Genomic DNA, 18,901 nt, shown 5'->3' on the forward strand with positions numbered 1-18,901 from the left:
GAGGTAAAAGGTTATTGCCGCCAGTTCAAGTCACTGGCTTATGGGGTTATCCGTGAATTTCAGCTGAGCGTTTTGAGGTGTGCGTACCTGGGTCAGTTTAAAGTAGAGCAGCTTTATGTTCTTTTTCCCCTTGTTTCTTTACCTCATAAAATGCGTGCCCGACTGCAGTACTCACCAGACACTATTAGTAATTTGCTGTTGAACAAAGTGAGGAATCGCGAAATATTTTTTCCAAGTGCAGTGCATCTTTCTTGTATTTTTTGATGAAGCAGTTGCACAACATGTAATGACGATGATTAGGAACCCTTTTGATGAATGGAACTCTGTTCTTTTAAGCACAAGTCCAAGATACTATCCACAAAGTTAATCGGCCGTACAAAGAGATATGCATTTATGATATGTACAGCCGATCGAATGCTTAATGGTTATACGTCTGACTCACATTCTTCTAAATGAGCACATATGATCAGTAACCAAAACGGTTTATGAGAGTTGGACGCTTTTAGACCTTTATCCATGCCACGGCTTTTTAGCTCACCGTCCGAGGCTCACTTAGTCAGTGGCTTGAGTACTATGGCTGCATGGACTCTGAATGTTCGTTGCGAACCACTCTGCCTATAAATAACCTCAGAGGAATATTTCATATACATTCCATTCTTCAGGGCTACAATGCATCATACTAGAAATCATTTGGACTGATGATGAGCGAATAAAGTATATTTGTTGAAATGAGTACAAAAATGAGCTTCCAAAAATGAGCTTAAATGAAGATCGTGAAACATTTGATTCGTTTTCAGTGGTCAGGAAATCAATAAAAATGCTGAAATGAAATTGACTGGATGAAAAAAACGGTTGAAAGCGTACAAAACATTATAAGCAATGAATTTTGAAGGGGATGTTGCTGGGTTGTCAGAAAAACGTAAGCACTCATCGAGATGGCTGCTGAGTGAAAGGAGCTTCCACAAGCTGAAAAATTCAACACAAATGCAGTTTTCCAATGATTTGAGAAAAGTTGCGTTTCACCAAGAGAGGTCATATTAACCCTGTGTGGAGTATTGTCTATCATCAGTTTGTAACATATTACGGCAGAGTACACTCTCAGGATAACGAGGCTCTTTTCCACGAGAAGCCAGCCACTTTAATTCGCTGCTCTGGAGACAGTCTTTTAGTCGTAATAAGGTATCCTACGCTGTTCCTCCGAGAATTTCGCTTAAGCTGCTTACTAATGGTGTACACCTGGGACTGCGTCGCACATTTATCCACAAGTTCGAACTAATATCTGGACGTTTTTTGCTAATAAATAATTTATTCAGCGTCTTTTACCTCATCGGGCCAGATAGTTTGCTTACTAAATCCGATTTTGAAACATACAACAGTACACCATCATACGGTTCAACTAACCGTTGCAACCCACTTTATTATGTGGTCTCTCGTCGTAAAATTATAACAAGTAATGCATCAGTGCTCGTGACCAAGTGAAAAAAAATCAAATTCAATTATTCCGTAACCAGTACTATGAGTTGATCTTGATAACTTGACTGGCCCTAATGCTGAGGCTTGAGTACTTTATTCAAAAATCTGTTCTCATGAAAGTTGCCCCCTCCGAAATCTTATGCTGTCAGGTTATCCATCGCAGGCATTGGTTCACTGGAACATGCGTAAACCTCATATGGTTGATACCTCGCAGGCATTGGTTCACTGGAACATGCGTAGACCTCATATGGTCCTCATCGGTCCTCATCGGTTCATTTATGTAGTGGTCGAAACATTTGCACACAGGTGGTGCTAAACGCATTGTCCCTCCATTACTACATGCGGCAACCTCTGATGCATGTGCATGGTTTCGGTATCCATCTCGTGGTCGCAGAATATGCGCTTCACACAAGCAAACAATCAAGCTGAACTGTTGATGAATGGACGAGAAAAAATCGATGTTACGTGCAAAGACCGATATGAACTGTAAGTAAACGACTTCGAAGGTAATGAAAAGTTAGTTGCCTATTGGAAAGGATGTGATAGCAAAAGGTCTACGATGCACTCGAGGATACAAGAATGCTGTTACTGATGGCTACTCCGCGGATTTGTTTGCTTTCTAGAGGTACTACCAGAGTCATATGTGGGAGACAGAGGATCTTAGCATATGTGTACTGAAAATGCGCGCTAATTTGCTGTTAGAGGCAATAACTATTCACACTCATCAGCTTTGGGATGACTAACTTAAAACCAGTTGAACACATAATTGTACATAAAAGGTTGTGTAGGTAGGGAAGAACTTTGAAGCTGCAATAAGGTACTGGGGAAGTTCCAATTCCACCCAAAGAAAGAAAGGTAATCAGAGGTGGAAATTTAACCGTTTTTTTTCTGCGGAAGTCTGACGGCACTTTTAGTCAAGTCCGTGTATAATCTTCCGGTACATAGGTAACGAAATTTCAGGACTTCACTCCAAATTTTCTATGTGTTCCATTTCTATGTTAGCAAAACTCTGAACCGATAAACGTTCTGTTTGGGCCTATGAGGTGTTTCATTCTGGTGGAGGGGATAATTAATCCGTGGTGTAATCATACTCAAGTGAGTTGCAATGCCCAACTTACCGAAGGTCGACGTCGTTCACCGCACTGGCTGTAGAAGGTCATTTTACATTTACTCGCACGTCCAGTCCGCTCATCAAACATTGTCGACTGTCTTATCGGTGGGCAGTACACATGAAGGGTCACTGATTTCTGCGTATGGCTCGTATTTTCCAAACGATGTAGGCCAATGGTATCTTTAGGGATAGGGTGTAAATTTGACGGGGAATTTTTTCACCAGACGGGTTGCAAATCTTCATAGTTAAGGTGTTTACCAGCGATAAAAATGTGCACTCGCAGTCATGTGAAACTACTGACACTGACATGGTGAACTAAACAAGCACGCATGCCGGTATTAAAGATTGACCTACCGTATCTTGTAGCAGGAACTCTAGCAGGAAAAATCAAAAGAAGAGGTTGCTCACTCCGCACTCGCGAAACTCCTGACAGACATGAGGATGTGAAGCAATTAAACCCTACTGGATCCATCTTCCGTCGCAGTCGCAAAATGTCAATTAGACATACTGGATAAACAGAAAAGTATTTACTGGTGGCTGATCGGATGGCAGTTGATCTGTTAGCCGAGCTCTGCAATTGGCTTGCAAACGTTTCGTCCCCAGTGCGCATTCAACTGCGCACTGACGATGTCTCCTCGACTGGGGACGAAACGTTTGCAAGCCAATTGCAGAGCTCGGCTAACAGATCAACTGCCATCCGATCAGCCACCAGTAAATACTTTTCTGTTTATCCAGTATGTCTAATTGACATTTTGCGACTGCGACGGAAGATGGATCCAGTAGGGTTTAATTGCTTCACATCCTCATGTCTGTCAGGAGTTTCGCGAGTGCGGAGTGAGCAACCTCTTCTTTTGATTTTTCCTGCTAGAGTTCCTGCTACAAGATTGTGGTTTAAGTAGCAAACATGGGCTTCTACAGAAAGACATATTCTAGGTCCGACGATGTGCCTGTAATCCGCATGTTCCCTGAGAAAAGACAAAGGGCTCAACAATCTATTGAACCGTTAGGTGAGGGTGATAAGGTGAAATGCGAATGCGCAAAACTGGTCTTATTAGCATTTGGGATTTCGCGGAACCTTATTCATCTAGGTATTGCTGTGACTTTATTAAAGAAGGACACTTAGGGAATCGTCCGATGCGCATGTAGCAAGGAGAACAAGTTTTCGTGGATGTGGCCTTTGAATTCTGTTATTAATCACCAAATCTGAGCGCATGCTGTCCGAGTAAAACAGACTAGTTCCATGTTGTTTGACCTCAAAATGCCAGTTTATTGGATAGTGGCTAGGGGAATAAGATGACTTACCCAAACCTATGTTTTTCATCGGTAAAGTTTGTGTGAACAGATGTCAGGCCCACTCGCCCGTTCCTCACCAATTATCTTCAGTTCACGCTTATTTCCATTGCTAATTATCACTAACCTAGTTACCAAAGGTAAATAGTATTGAAGAGTTTTGGCTCAACCAGTTACTTGTAAGTCTGAGCGAATTTTTATGGTCATACTTATGATAAAATTGTTGAAACGTGACACTCCATAGAGCCCCTCACATTCAAAAGCACATTTAAATCCTTTCGCAGAATGTTCTGTCCTGTTACGTTCTACTTGAACCCACATTCATTTAAAGAATATGATAAACGAGAGATGGAAGTGAGATTCATTTGAGTCTCCCAAGAAAAACAAATAGGCTTGTAAATGAGTGCATTTCGCTTGCAAACTTCGTGCGATTCAGGTCTGACGAAAATTTCAGTTTAACGAAAAATCACGGAATGCGCCAAATTGATGAGCTAGAAATGGAAGGAAAAAGTAGTGATTTGTCGAGAGGTTTTCCGTAAACCTACTAATGGGTTTCTTCAAAATCTCAAGCATTCTTCGGAAAACAAACAACGAAGAGGTACTCCAGTATCGTAAACAACTGATACCACATGTCTATCGACTAAAATCCAATGACATTTGGAGACTTATTTTCTTGGCATCATTAACGAACCATGCTTATGGCACGCATAGGTCACGTGACTACATTTTGAACAGCCTTTTGACGAAAGCCTAAGTTTAGCATTGTTCTCGTGATCTTACCAACCTACATCATACCATTGTTTCAGCATCTCCAACTCGCCTCATTCGATTACACTAAAACTCATCTGTTTTTGGTTGAGTTCATTGGCTGAATCGCTATTGTCTGATGCAACATGATTTGGAACAGGATGGGTATTGTTAGGAAGGTTTCCTATATAATGTCTCCACTGTCTATTGTAAACGATGGCTCTTGAGCAATCAATCAAACCAAATCCAGTGGATGATACTGAATGCGTTTATATTCTTCACACGTGAAAATTGACGCCGTAAATATTCCCTTTCCCCAAGGACAGTCTAGGATGTGTTAAATGTACCCGTACCCGATTTGTCCCCATTACGTTGGCAATAAATAAGAATAGGGGTAGCTCGGGGTTTAACTTACTTTAAGTCAACAGGCACCTGATCTAAAGCCAGTGTACCCTGTATCACTCGTCCCCAGAGTACACCTGATCGGAACTTCAGAAAAAGGCTCAGCACCATCTTAGTCTCACTCTCACCGAATCTCGCTTTTACTCTGGTACTGTGCCCCTCCAAATGTGGACGATGACAAAAAACGTTCCTTCCTTTAGATGCATAAACTGGCACACTTGATTTCAAATCTGTTTGCCATGAACACGCTGAACAACACCTTGGGCGTAAGCTCCACTATTGTGATTGTACATTAAGCAAGCAGTTTGATAATTCCACTGGTTTGCACTCAATTTTCGGTTTTTTGTGTATCATGGAGATTTTATACACTAGAAATAACTTTTTGTATGTCCACTGGAAAAAAATAACGCCCGATTTGTATCACTGACCGGGTATTCTGCATATTCCAAATTTCACCAGCCAAGATGGTGACAAGCTTCATTGGTATTTTGCTCTGTAGGTTTCCAACCGAAGTATAATCTTGTGATTGAGGTCACTTAGCTCAAGGAAAAATCGGGAAGCATTGTTCACTAAGTCATTTTTGCCAGAAGTAATCAACAAAGCACGCTCTTCGAAATTATAGAAAGTTTGAAGCAGGAAGACCTTCCGTTTGCACACTTGGATTGACATATCCATCGCATATTTGTTCGTTTGGCTCAGGGCACAACATTCCTCGTAGGAAATTATGTACGTTTTACCGAACAATAGTTGTGGTTGGAAGACATTCTTCAGGCAGATTCCGCTGCTTACAAATGTTTGTCAGGTTCATCAGTACTAACAATGGGGTGAGGGCTCAGAACCTATCAACAGAACCACGGAAGCAAACAGAATATTAGTCTTGTATGCCAGAAGCGGACTTTCCGCTTTGCGTCCAGCCAGGACAAACGGTAATCAGACAGAGGCTATTTTATGCAGCGTTTCTATCAAGATTCGAAATAATGTTTCCAAAACTGTTTAGTATTGCAAAAATTTTCTGATTTTCTCCAGAAAATAGTTGGATAGGGTGATTCTCCATTGAATGACTGGAGCGAGTGGACTATATTGAAATGATGATGATGATGATGTAGTGACTGTACGCAAAACAATAATGACAAGGAAAACAGTGGCAACGTTGACGATGGCGGTGATGATAGCAGAGGAAATGATAATGATGATGATCATGATCATGATAATGTTGATGATGATACCGATGATGGAGATGATGACATGTTGTTGACGGTGGTGTTGACAGTAGCAGGAATGCCTCGGTCGATCACATATCTTTTGAAAGTCAGTTCATCAATTTTCTAGTATTTTGTATCTTTAAGAAGCCAACAGAGAAACTCACAGCCCTAAAGAAACGGCACACGAAATAAAAAATAAAAACGCCAGGCAAATGATTTTATTCCCAACAGTCACTCTCAGTATACCTTGAAATCATCCATTGTGCCATTGATGGTTCCCATAAAATCGCCGTCTCTTCATCCGAAACACTTAGGCTTGTTTCTTCCTATTGATCTGGCCAACAGCTATAGTGCGCTACGGTCAGTTTACTTTCAGAATCAATACCAGGATGAAACTGGACGGGTTTTATATTTGAAGGAGTTAGACGAATTTCTGTACGGCCTTTATTAGGCCAGGTTTAGACGTCATCTTTTGAAGGGAACTAATGAAAAAACCAAACAACAGTTAGTATTAGCGATTGTTTCTCCATATTTCGGAAAAAGGACCGTTTCGGAAAGATTTGCCTAATTCTAAAAGGCGTCTATGATTCAACTTCTTCATGATACGGTTTGCAAAACTCCCCTTGGTTTGAATGCTTTTACATGCATCACAGGAAACAAGCACACAAGTGAGAGAAAGAATGTTGCATTACTTTAGGCAGGGACTTACCGTGAATATAGGTCACGTCTCCAAATCTAAAGTCTGAAACTCGAACTAGCCTGGGTGGTATATCCGAATCAAGCCTCGAGTTGTCGAATCCTGGTGGCCAGGCGTAAAGGGATTCTCGGATCTCTCCTTAAAAGTAACAAACAAAATAATGTATTCAGAGACATTTTGGATGCAGTGTGCCCTATTACATGGGAATCCCACGTGTATCTTTCTAAGAAAATGAAGTATGGAGAGAGAAGGATGCTAAAATTGGCACATAAGGAGATACAGAAAAACGAATTAATGTAGCAGTGACAGTGTTTATCGATGCGTCACGTCTGTATTCGCTACGGTACGCGAATTGGAGTAATCTCTATGTCCCCTTTAGCCACTACCCGCTAAAAATCACCAGATGGCAACAAGAGAAAAAATACTTTATATTGTCTCTCACTACGACAAGTATGTAAAATNNNGTAGTTTCAGCAGGATGATCTATTGTCTGGCATCGTTGATCGATGTGACTTGCTCGGACATTGTGCACAAAATTCCTTCACTGATTTATGTACCTATAGGAACCTCGACTAAGTCTGTTTGACAACACCTAAAACTGGAATGTTTGATGGGACTCGATCAAACGAAAACTGGTCGCCGTTGATTCCCCTATGTACACTCAGAAAAAAGACGAACTGGAAACTTGCAGCGTTTCTTGTATCGTTTGTTTTTTGTTGGCATGTCTGCGGGCCTTGTATTTGCCCCGTTGTTGCAGTGACAATCTAACAGAGATCCCTTACTCTGAGCGAAGCTAATCTACGATGGAAAGCAAAGAAGTACCGTTTAGCTGCTTCATCCTCATTGGGATATATCAACCGTGCACATATGGGCAAGCAACGGCTGAACGGTTAGGTGTTTAAACATATAACTTGGAGGTCGCGGGTTCGAACTCCCTACTGGAAGATCGGGAGGTGAGCACTGCTTACTATTCCCGATAGAGATGAAAAAGCTTCGAATTCTCAGCAGATATCGACTTTACCGATAAGAAAAGTGCACAGTAAAATTACCAAATCTCACACTACCAACAGTAGCTTTTCGGCCAAGAATTCAGGCTGGTTACAGGAAGAGGAAACAAAATAGGTCGCGGAGTAAGGAAGGCCGCAGTCTTTGTCGCGTCACACTACAGGAGACAAAAAATTTAAAGAGGACTTTCGCACATGAGAATGGGTCACACACTTTCACAGGGACTGAAACATATGTTTTTCGAAATACTGGTAGCTCGGGTGAAGAAATGGTTGTCAGGTGACAGTTGATCTGTTCGTCATCCTTAGCAATTAGTCTGCAAAAGTCGCGTCACCGTACGAGATATCATTTGTGCACAACTGAATGAGCATTTTATCCAGCTCGACTTGCGTCTGTGTTTTTCATAAAGGGTGCTTTTCACCTCCAACCTGATTAGTTGTTAGAACCTTCGCTTCCTCGTGAATACAATATATAAAAATCCGAAAATTTGAATCCGCTTTGAGGGTAAAACTTTGGTAATCCCTAAAGAGTAAACAGCAGCGAACAAGTCCGTTATCAAACATCCTTTCCGGCGACATCGAATCCACAGTGAATGAATAACGCGCTGCATTTGCACATTATCAGAGGGCAGGCATACAAACTTCGATATACAGTCACACAATTCAGATTCTGGTCATCCCAGTGAGCGCAAAGAAAAGTTGCGTCCGAGCACTGTTCAAGTGGTTCGGAATGGAATAAAAACACTATGCAGAACAAAGTCAAGGAGGACCACGTTTGGAAAAGGCCGCCCAGTAAAATGGTTGCCCGGAAAGCAAAGATATTCAACGAACCTACCAGCTTGAAATGCGTTGGAGCACAACGCATAAGATGGACGAAAAGAATCAATCAAATGGCATGCAAGGGTAAACTGTAATGAATTTGGAGCCAACAAATACGCTTTTCAACCTAAATAAGTACGAGTAGCCCTGGAGGAAATATCCTGCAACCGTGAGCAGACACCTTTAATGGTGACAGAAAGAAACATTTTCCTTGCTTACTTTCACCCTTGGCAACCAGATCAACTGCCTCACAACTAGCAGCACCCTCACAAAAGGCCTCTTTTTTTCTTGTGTTCAATTCGCTGGATATGGAAACCCATGAATCGATCTCTCAACTTTCCACATCCAGATGGATCGCGCATGTAAAACGGCCCCACTCTGTCTGATGAGGATTAGACTAAAAATAAACTAAAATAATGCCTGAGGAAACTTCACATCGCATTTCTGGAGCGTCTCCTGTGAGGTTCAGCTATTTGATCCTAATCTGCATGGGGATAGCATGGTAACCGAACGAAAAACCGGGAGTACCCTAAGAATCAGGTAGAAAAATCGTTCGGTGTGAGAGGGCGGAGAGTTCGAAGCATGATGCATCAGTGTCCGTAAATCCTTCTCAAGTAAATATACTGGTGGCAAGTTAATCAACCGGAAGTTCCGAAACACTTCATGACTAGACTTTAAAGGTAGATTCAATACAGCGCCGAAATTCTGGCTATAAATTTGTTTACATCAGTAACGGTTCTGTCACCATCAGTGGACATCCTGCACCCTTTTTTTCAGGTGCCAGTTGAGATAACAATTGGAATCGGTAAACCAGGACATCTGGATGTTTGTGCACCGAGTGGAAAAGGCGCCCGATAATTTACATTAGGTGGTAAGTAATACTGTATCATCCGCAGTGTTCCGTGCTAATGAGCGTGAGATGAAGTTGGTCTATGGAAACATAGTGTACACCATAAAGTACCCACCATGTGTCAGAGTGCTAATTTGTGAGAGGCGCAAAAATCAACCCAAAAGGTTTATTATTTAGAGTAAAAGAGCTGAGACAGATTGTTTGGATGATAGCGGTCATGTTCAAGAGAAGCAGGTTGGGCTGGATTATAAAGCAGATCGCTTAAGGCTATGCAATGAACTGGGTAGGCTAAATTGAAAACAACCCAATAAGACTTCAGGCGGTTCAAAGACATTTTCATCAATGTTTTTTCGTGATGCCAACTAACTCTACCATATGCAGATTTCAGCCGTGAGGCCGACGACCGACGGATTTGAAAGTTGGACAGATAGCTGGATTTGGAAATTGGAGGTTTTTAAAGTAGGCCAGTAAAATAAATTGTTTTATGCCGAATAGTACTTCTGCATCCTAAAAAGTTCGAAAGTAAGCCGTTTTGGAGTTAGTTTCAATAACATTTCCCCTTACTGAAAGATTGCTGTTCTACACTGTGCTCTACTACTTTACCGGTACTATTTCTAACTACATTGTGCCATGCTATACTATACTGTGCTATACTATACCATATTGCACCAAACTATACCATACTATACTGTGGTACGCCACACTATACCGTGCTGTACTATGCAATATGGCATACCATACTGAAGTACGCTGTGTTGTGACACATGTTACTGCCGAGTGGTGCCCTGTGATTGAGTCAGAACTACAGTTTATCGGACGCTGCACATCAGAACCCAAGTCGTTTTAAGTTGACCTAAGATTAAGCGACATACTTTAATAGTTGTAGAACGTCTTCTAGTTAGAACGTAAAGAATACGGAAGTTCAGTACAGATATCTCGCGACAGCATCCGCAAAAATGCGCTGCCATTGACCATCCTAAATAGTACCAGAACTACGGTCTGTATAGTTGGTTCCTCGTGAGTTTTTGACTCACTTTTTGAAAACATTAAATGATACAGTCGTCTTGTTCACACAGACACAACCTCTTATTTCTCTCAAAGGACTTGGCAAACGTCATTTGACATATGTCTCAAACCACCTGGCTAGATATGTCAGGTTTAACTATTCCTATCGCAATCGCCGAAATCGCCAGGTGGAAAAGTCATTATTAGCATGAATACCAAGTTAATTGAGTGGCCAGTCATAGCCCTCTACTTTATCCAGAACCTACGGAAATCGTTGCTAAGTCAAAAAACCATAGGTGGTAAATAATACTGTATCATCCGCAGTGTTCCGTGCTAATGAGCGTGAGATGAAGTTGGTCTATGGAAACATAGTGTACACCATAAAGTACCCACCATGTGTCAGAGTGCTAATTTGTGAGAGGCGCAAAAATCAACCCAAAAGGTTTATTATTTAGAGTAAAAGAGCTGAGACAGATTGTTTGGATGATAGCGGTCATGTTCAAGAGAAGCAGGTTGGGCTGGATTATAAAGCAGATCGCTTAAGGCTATGCAATGAACTGGGTAGGCTAAATTGAAAACAACCCAATAAGACTTCAGGCGGTTCAAAGACATTTTCATCAATGTTTTTTCGTGATGCCAACTAACTCTACCATATGCAGATTTCAGCCGTGAGGCCGACGACCGACGGATTTGAAAGTTGGACAGATAGCTGGATTTGGAAATTGGAGGTTTTTAAAGTAGGCCAGTAAAATAAATTGTTTTATGCCGAATAGTACTTCTGCATCCTAAAAAGTTCGAAAGTAAGCCGTTTTGGAGTTAGTTTCAATAACATTTCCCCTTACTGAAAGATTGCTGTTCTACACTGTGCTCTACTACTTTACCGGTACTATTTCTAACTACATTGTGCCATGCTATACTATACTGTGCTATACTATACCATATTGCACCAAACTATACCATACTATACTGTGGTACGCCACACTATACCGTGCTGTACTATGCAATATGGCATACCATACTGAAGTACGCTGTGTTGTGACACATGTTACTGCCGAGTGGTGCCCTGTGATTGAGTCAGAACTACAGTTTATCGGACGCTGCACATCAGAACCCAAGTCGTTTTAAGTTGACCTAAGATTAAGCGACATACTTTAATAGTTGTAGAACGTCTTCTAGTTAGAACGTAAAGAATACGGAAGTTCAGTACAGATATCTCGCGACAGCATCCGCAAAAATGCGCTGCCATTGACCATCCTAAATAGTACCATAACTACGGTCTGTATAGTTGGTTCCTCGTGAGTTTTTGACTCACTTTTTGAAAACATTAAATGATACAGTCGTCTTGTTCACACAGACACAACCTCTTATTTCTCTCAAAGGACTTGGCAAACGTCATTTGACATATGTCTCAAACCACCTGGCTAGATATGTCAGGTTTAACTATTCCTATCGCAATCGCCGAAATCGCCAGGTGGAAAAGTCATTATTAGCATGAATACCAAGTTAATTGAGTGGCCAGTCATAGCCCTCTACTTTATCCAGAACCTACGGAAATCGTTGCTAAGTCAAAAAACCATCATAACAGAGTAGCCGAAAGTCGTTGTTTGTAGAAGCAATGAACTACTTAGGGAAAAGTGGCACAGTGAAGAATATCCACAGAGTAACGTCGGACTAGAACACCCAACCATTGGTTTGGGGTTGTGCCTCTAATTCTCATGATGATTCGATTTCGACCTGAAGTTTTCGAACGTGCCAATAGTGACTGTTGTGTGGGTTGGATTCCTTCCTGGTTTAAACCGACTTATCGATTTCCTGTTTGACTGGTATCAATAAGAGCCTAATGGGGTTGTCAGTCTTTTCATTACGGTGTGACGATGAGCTGTTTGCCATGGCGTTTCTGTACGACGGTTAGTAGCTGTTTTGTCTTTTGTGATTACAACTGAAGTTTCCCGAATAGGTAGGGCTGCGTTCATACTGAACGACTGAGACCTCCGATCTGATTGGTGTCCGAATAAACACTTGTATTAATTTCGTGTTTCCTGTTTTGTGCGACAGGCAATGGAAGACTCTGACTTATTGATTTTTTGGCTAAGATGCATCCCGTTTTTAGGCAATCATTGAGTGAGGTTAGGTCACGTAAGTTCTGTGTATGACATGCCTGCTAGCTAGAAAAGTCAGAATTATTATGTGGAAATCTGCTCTTTTAATATAACCTTATTTTGCTTCAGTTTAAACAGAATAGTTAGGATAGAGGCCATCTTTCTGCAGCCGAATTTTCCTGCGCAAAATATACATACGAATATTTGGGAGGCCCGAATACTGGTCGTTGCTGAAGTCATCAGCATACGTAGTTGTGAGTCTCATCATGGCGTCCGAAAGCACTTTGTAGAGGCAATACTGTTCACGCAGCCATATATTTGTCTTCTACCTCCATGTGACTAAATGTTGGTGAATTTTGCGAACTGTTTGACTTTTTCGGTATCGATTTCTAGTCTGAATAAACAACTTCAAATTGATCCATACTAACTTCCCTGAATGTGACTCAGCAGGAAGACAAGAAGGCGTAATGTAATTTCAGCTCAGTATGTGTTCATATGATTAGATCGGTGAAATTTTCCGGAGTTTCCGTCCACTTGTGATGTGATGCCAGCAGCCTAGCACGAACCAGTCCTGTGTTATTCTGACGTCAGCGTTACTTCAAAAGCTATTCTCGCCTTTGAACGTCGTCTCTTCTTCTGCGCGATGCGAAGGTAGTAATGCATGAGTTGGTTTTATTCTCCGTTTAAACCGTCACCCAGTCCTCGTAGAGGATATAGTATACCGTTGTTTCTGTTAGTAGTATACTTTCAAACGTTTCCCGGAGGAAAACTAAATGCTTCTGGCATGCACGACAATATCATCACAACAGAGGAGGACTTTCTTCTTGTTCTTTCTTTGAATAAAATTCAGTCCTGCGAGTGGGGACTTTCTATGTTGATCTGTTTGGCTGCCTTGTCATTACTGTGAATCATCGGTAATGTGCATCTCACAAAAAACCAAGGAGTATTGAAACCGAAACCACCCGTCTAGTTGTTGGAATACAACTATCCGGCCGCGAGCAGCAGATCAGTGGTGTGATTAACTCGCACTTAGATAGGATTAACATCACTCATCCTTCATCTCGGACCCTAAATCACGTGGTTATGACCTATACAAGACATCTTCTAGTAAAACCGAGGAGATCAATGATAGCAGGCGTGTATTTGTGACGAAACAGTCCCACTAGAAATGGGTAAATTTTGAGTTACACGTCCCTATTGAGACCGCTTGGTGTCCCAGCCTAAAGGCCATTGAAGGGAAGTGGCACCGCTACTAATGTTATAGCGTAACAATTTGCCTGGAATTCGAGTGTACTTCTGTGTATTACTTACGTTTGTTGTTAAATTCTTGAGGAAGATGTATCTACTCGGTTAGGTCACACTGTTTTGGATACCAAGAAATCTATCCTCCCTTCAAGTGCTGGACGGAAACTTGACTATACCATGGCAAGTAAAAGAGAGCAAAATTTCACATCTAGAGTAACATTGCAAAAACGTGAATTTATCCTACAAACGAAGAGCGCAATAACAACTCTTGTTTTATCCACTTCCAAACGTTTTGATCAATGGGGTTTGCAGTGCCTTATGAAGCATTTTGACCGGCTGACGCTGTGAGTTTGTGAGCATTATCTCACAACCAGGCCAGTTAATCCCACAAAACCTTCGGCGATGCTTCTGTGCAGTCGATACCGGAAAGAAACAAGGGAAGTTCATGAGGGATTGTCCTGGAGAAACCGTGTCCGACGAACACGGTTTCCTTGGAAGCCTACCAGTGACAGACGGTTGCTTTCGGGGCTTGTGTATGATGAAATGTAGTCCCGCAAACTTTCTGAGTCTTTAATTTTTGAACTAAAGCTAGTTTGAATGCATCATCGGGAGTCCTGCTATTGGTAACATTGGGCTGTGTATTTGAGTGTCTGAACTTTGTTTAAATAGAAGCGTCGATGAAAATTCTACAGTTTGCGCACAGTCAATCTGTAGCGTAAATTTGCCAGTAATTCAGGTTTCAAAAGAATCAATGACACATTTCAGTAAGGCGTTGAGACCAAAAAACCTACCACTTTGAAATAGATGGTCACTGTAGAGTGGTAAGGCTAGTAGGTGCTTCACCATGTTTACCGGTTCTGTATTCCGTAACCAAGTTATCAGCACATTCTGGCTCCTGATATTGGGGTGTGCCTAACTCGGTTATCAACAACCGCACATGAGTTTCAAACGCTGTCACCAGGTAGGCTTAATAGAAAAACATCCGCAAATAATCAGGTTTAGATGGGCGGTGACGGGTGCGCAACGGTATGTTTGAATGATGTCGAGTAGGTACGTGATTGACGTTATGAAGTTATATGCAGTCCCAGCCGAAACTTTGACACGAAATATTCAGCGGAAACATTCCGTGTTTTGAGAATCGAACCGTTTATATAAAAAGTCAGTAAATTTGCTTTTGATCTGTATCTTTTTATTTCTTACACAAGAGCTTTATCAGTCTACTTGATAAGGTTACATGCCCAAGGTTACAGGTCCAATTTTAAAGTACAAGAAGGAATAATCAGCAAGATCTCTTGCAACTGGGAGGTTTATTTGTCAGTTAACGGATTTTGGTTCGTAAACAAGTGTAAGACCAATTGGCTAGGGTGGACTCGTCTAAATTTGTGCCCGATACGGAGTCTATTTGTTCAGGTTCACTTCAAGTGAGGATGTGCTGCAAAGTAAATTACATGTGGGAAGAGACCTCATGAGCTGTGGTCAGTTTGGGCTTATTAATTTTTGATTTAGGCCGTTTCTGATCGATGTTTTTATCGATCGAAAACCTTGAATTGTCACGTCTCCAATCAAGTTATCTAAGACAGCTCACCAAACGCCCAGCACTTCTATACCCTACACTCCATTCACACCGGAACGCTCGGCGATTCCAGCGGCCTAGAACATCAGCTACTGTTGTGCAGATTGTGATCAGTGCTAACCATAACCTAGCCTTTGATCAGGGACGTTATACTTATCCAATAGATACTTTTGGAGGTTTGGTCATTCTTCATTTTTGCTCACCATTTCCAGTGAGTAGTGCTACAACCGGTAGCCATCATCCTATTCGTTGCATTTGATTTCGAAAAGCGGTCGCTGGACTACTCAAATCCACCTGCAAAAGCTTCCCTTTAAAAAGTTATAGACTGCTCAGAAGTTAAGCTACCGGTTGTATCCCGATCTCATTTGAAATCACGATTTCCCAGTCGGTGCTAAAAGTATTGAACAGGACTTCTAATATCCCTTTGAGGACTGTATGCACATCCGACCGGTAGGATAACGTGTGGTTGGTCTGCAGTTTCTATTTGCTCAATTAGTCTATAAAGAGTACAAAAAAGTTTGAACAAATCTTAGACAACATAAAATCTTGCATAAAAATTAGCTACTAATCACTCACAAAATTTTGGCTCAATATGTGTCGAAGAAACGTGTCTTCATGTACATCATATGACACAACTTATGCCATATGGCTTAATAAAAGAAAAAAGGCATGTATCTTCGAACAAAACATATCAGTATCGACAAAGGTTACCTGCCAGGACTTTGAGAAAACAATGAGATCCATCGTGGTCATGAATGGAAGTCCCGTGCCCTTCACCCCAACATAGAATAAGAAGATTGAATCTTTCATTGCCTGCATCCACGAGGTTTCGCGTGTACCTAGAATAGTAAATTGCGTTTTGAAATATGTCAAGTATTTGACGAGGTAGGACGTCACAGTTCTTCAAGTATGAGTTCTTTAAATATGCAAAACTTAACTTTAGCGTAGCTGTATAAAACCCTGTAAAAATAACCATTGTACAGACTCAACACTACTCAAAGGTACTGCAAATGCTCCGACAGTTCATGATCGTCTATGCATGTTTTGGGGCTCATAAGGTAGGCACAGTCCCCAGGTTCCCATTAACCCCATGTTCTACTCGAGCCGTAGTTTGACGGACTTCGCCAGATATTATAATCTGAACATCTATTTGTTTTCGACTGACTCCAGATGAACCTCTCGCTTATGGCGTTCTGCATCAACTGAATGTGATGCATAAGGCCATTCCATGTTTCAGTTGATATCTCAGTGCGTCGTCTAGAAGTAATACCACCCGGAGAGTCTCTCGTAGTATAATGTTTGTTGTGCCAAAGTCAAATGGAACCCTCCATGTGCTTCTTTAGGTGCAGTTTTCTGCAGCCGTAGCCGACCAACCAGAAGCTTGGGTGTTTGAGCACATCAAGTTATCCTCGCAGTCACTTCAAGCGAATCTCACGGACTGACTGATTTGTCTGGCTTCCTAAGCTACGCTTAAATGATTTCCCATGATCGATTAAGTTGCGCTCAGTCATACAGGATACATTCGTGCTCAGTTTCTACCACATACACATGCAGCTGTTTCGATCACACTGACTGATGCCGACAGCGTGTCAACCTTGCTTTATATTCATCGCTTTCCTCTTCACAGAATTGGTTTCCGTAGGACTGGTTAGTCCACCCAATAGGATACCAACACACAAGTGTTCTGTATCCCAATTTCAAATACCGTAAGGAACGGTCATTGTTGAGGCCGTTGGCCTAATCCAGTGAAGAATGTGTGCCACAATTTTTTGAAAATGCTTTCAATCTTTGATACGTCGAATCCCACTTGAAATACCGAAAACGGAAATACCTACTTCGACAGAACTAAACAGGAGCCCCTAGAACACAGGAAGGTGAACGTATGGCGCCTTGGTAGGTAGCGAGTTGACTTATTACCTGAGCTATCGCGAAAGCGCCACACAAGAGCACTTGAACACTTAGTCTCATATCTTCCTAATGCAACATTAGCTGATTTCTGTCAGTGCCACTGGTGTGTGGATTCCATGGCATGTCTGACAAGGGTGCTCCCGTGACTGTCAGAGAACTAAAGTGTCGTGTGACTCAATGCTGTTCTGTCATCAGACGCAGGCAATCATTATGTGTCATTGAACTGTTTTGAAAACAAACTGAAAAAGGATTCTGACGACAGCTTTTCTATTTTCACTGTGGGAAAAACTGACACGTCATTGACCACTGCATCACATTACTACCTTGGGTCCTGCCTATTGGTTCCCGATCTCAATTTAAGTGTTGTTACTCCGCTACACATTTGATGATCTGACGAAAACATGCTAAATAAGAGGAAAGTTAGAAGTTCGGTGGTTGTGGTGTGGCCAGATGTTTTAGTGGGTTGTGCTGGGCATTTATTCGTGGCCATGGTCTTTCTCCACAGTTTGGATAACAGTTACGTGGTTAAACTATCCATTCGTCAAATGGAAAGGCAACTGTGAAAAAGTTGAACCAGTTCGACAATATTGGTTATATCATCCAGTCGGCGGAGCCAAGTTTGACTTTGTTATTCTCGGTACTCGAAAGAAACTGCAGTCTGATAAAAGTTTTTCTAATAGTCCTCTAGTGTGGAGAATTCAGTTAAGTCCCTAACGGAATGAGCTAACCCATTTTCAATTCGGAAAGCCTAGCGTAATTCGGCCAGGACACCAGCAGGACTGTACAAACGACAGCGATGTTACGAGTGTATGATCGTATTTTCAAGCGACGTATGAATTTTGAAATGCAAAGGACGCGATTCCAATCGATTTCGTCTAGAAAGCGACACAAAGTGCCTAGCTTTTTACAAAATAAACTACAATTTCAACAGTCACATGGGATTGAAAAACTATAGCAAACATGCGCGCATCTGATTCTTTCTCCATTTGAAATGCACTATGTAGTGAGCTTTCTAAGGGACAACGTCTAGTTTCGAGCGAAAAGCAAACTTGTTACTGTAGGATAAAATGTCAACAACTATTTCATCTGTTTGACAGAATCTCCCTCCTAGATAGAATCACTTTACATTTTCGCTTAACGTGCTTTGGTTAGTGATGTTCATTCCGAGTCAACCTGCACCCAATCCATCGTGAAAAACCAGGCCATGTTTTCGTGCACACTCAATGAACTCCGGGGATATCCGAACCCGCAGCCGTACGGTCAGTAGCTGAGAAACACACCGTTGGGTCACAAGAGGTTGATTAGCCGGAGTGACGACTTTTCGGGTAGGTCAGTGTGACTGTTCTGGTCATATATCCTTTGGCTTGGAAATATTACGCAAATTAGGATGCACAATTTCATTTGAAATTCGGTTAAGCAAGGACAGTTAGTCGTTTTTGCTGATCCGATAAACACTGTATATCTGCTTGTATTTTC

The 18,901-nt window shown here is 41.7% G+C and overlaps 1 protein-coding gene across 1 annotated transcript in view; it reads right to left on the reverse strand.

The window, feature by feature from the left end:
- Nucleotides 1-696: 696 nt before the first annotated feature.
- Nucleotides 697-18,901, reverse strand: part of T265_02066 (hypothetical protein) — a gene marked incomplete at both ends in the record, with an annotated part of 18,955 nt that continues 750 nt past the window's right edge. Inside the window, 4 exons of the mRNA XM_009166225.1 lie at nucleotides 697-966; nucleotides 2,592-2,764; nucleotides 6,935-7,060; nucleotides 16,229-16,356. Of these exons, the coding sequence (XP_009164489.1) occupies nucleotides 928-966; nucleotides 2,592-2,764; nucleotides 6,935-7,060; nucleotides 16,229-16,356 (466 nt within the window). The remainder of the gene's footprint in view (nucleotides 967-2,591; nucleotides 2,765-6,934; nucleotides 7,061-16,228; nucleotides 16,357-18,901) is intronic.

This window comes from Opisthorchis viverrini (genome assembly GCF_000715545.1).
Source record: "Opisthorchis viverrini unplaced genomic scaffold opera_v5_24, whole genome shotgun sequence".
Classification (NCBI taxonomy): domain Eukaryota; kingdom Metazoa; phylum Platyhelminthes; class Trematoda; order Opisthorchiida; family Opisthorchiidae; genus Opisthorchis; species Opisthorchis viverrini.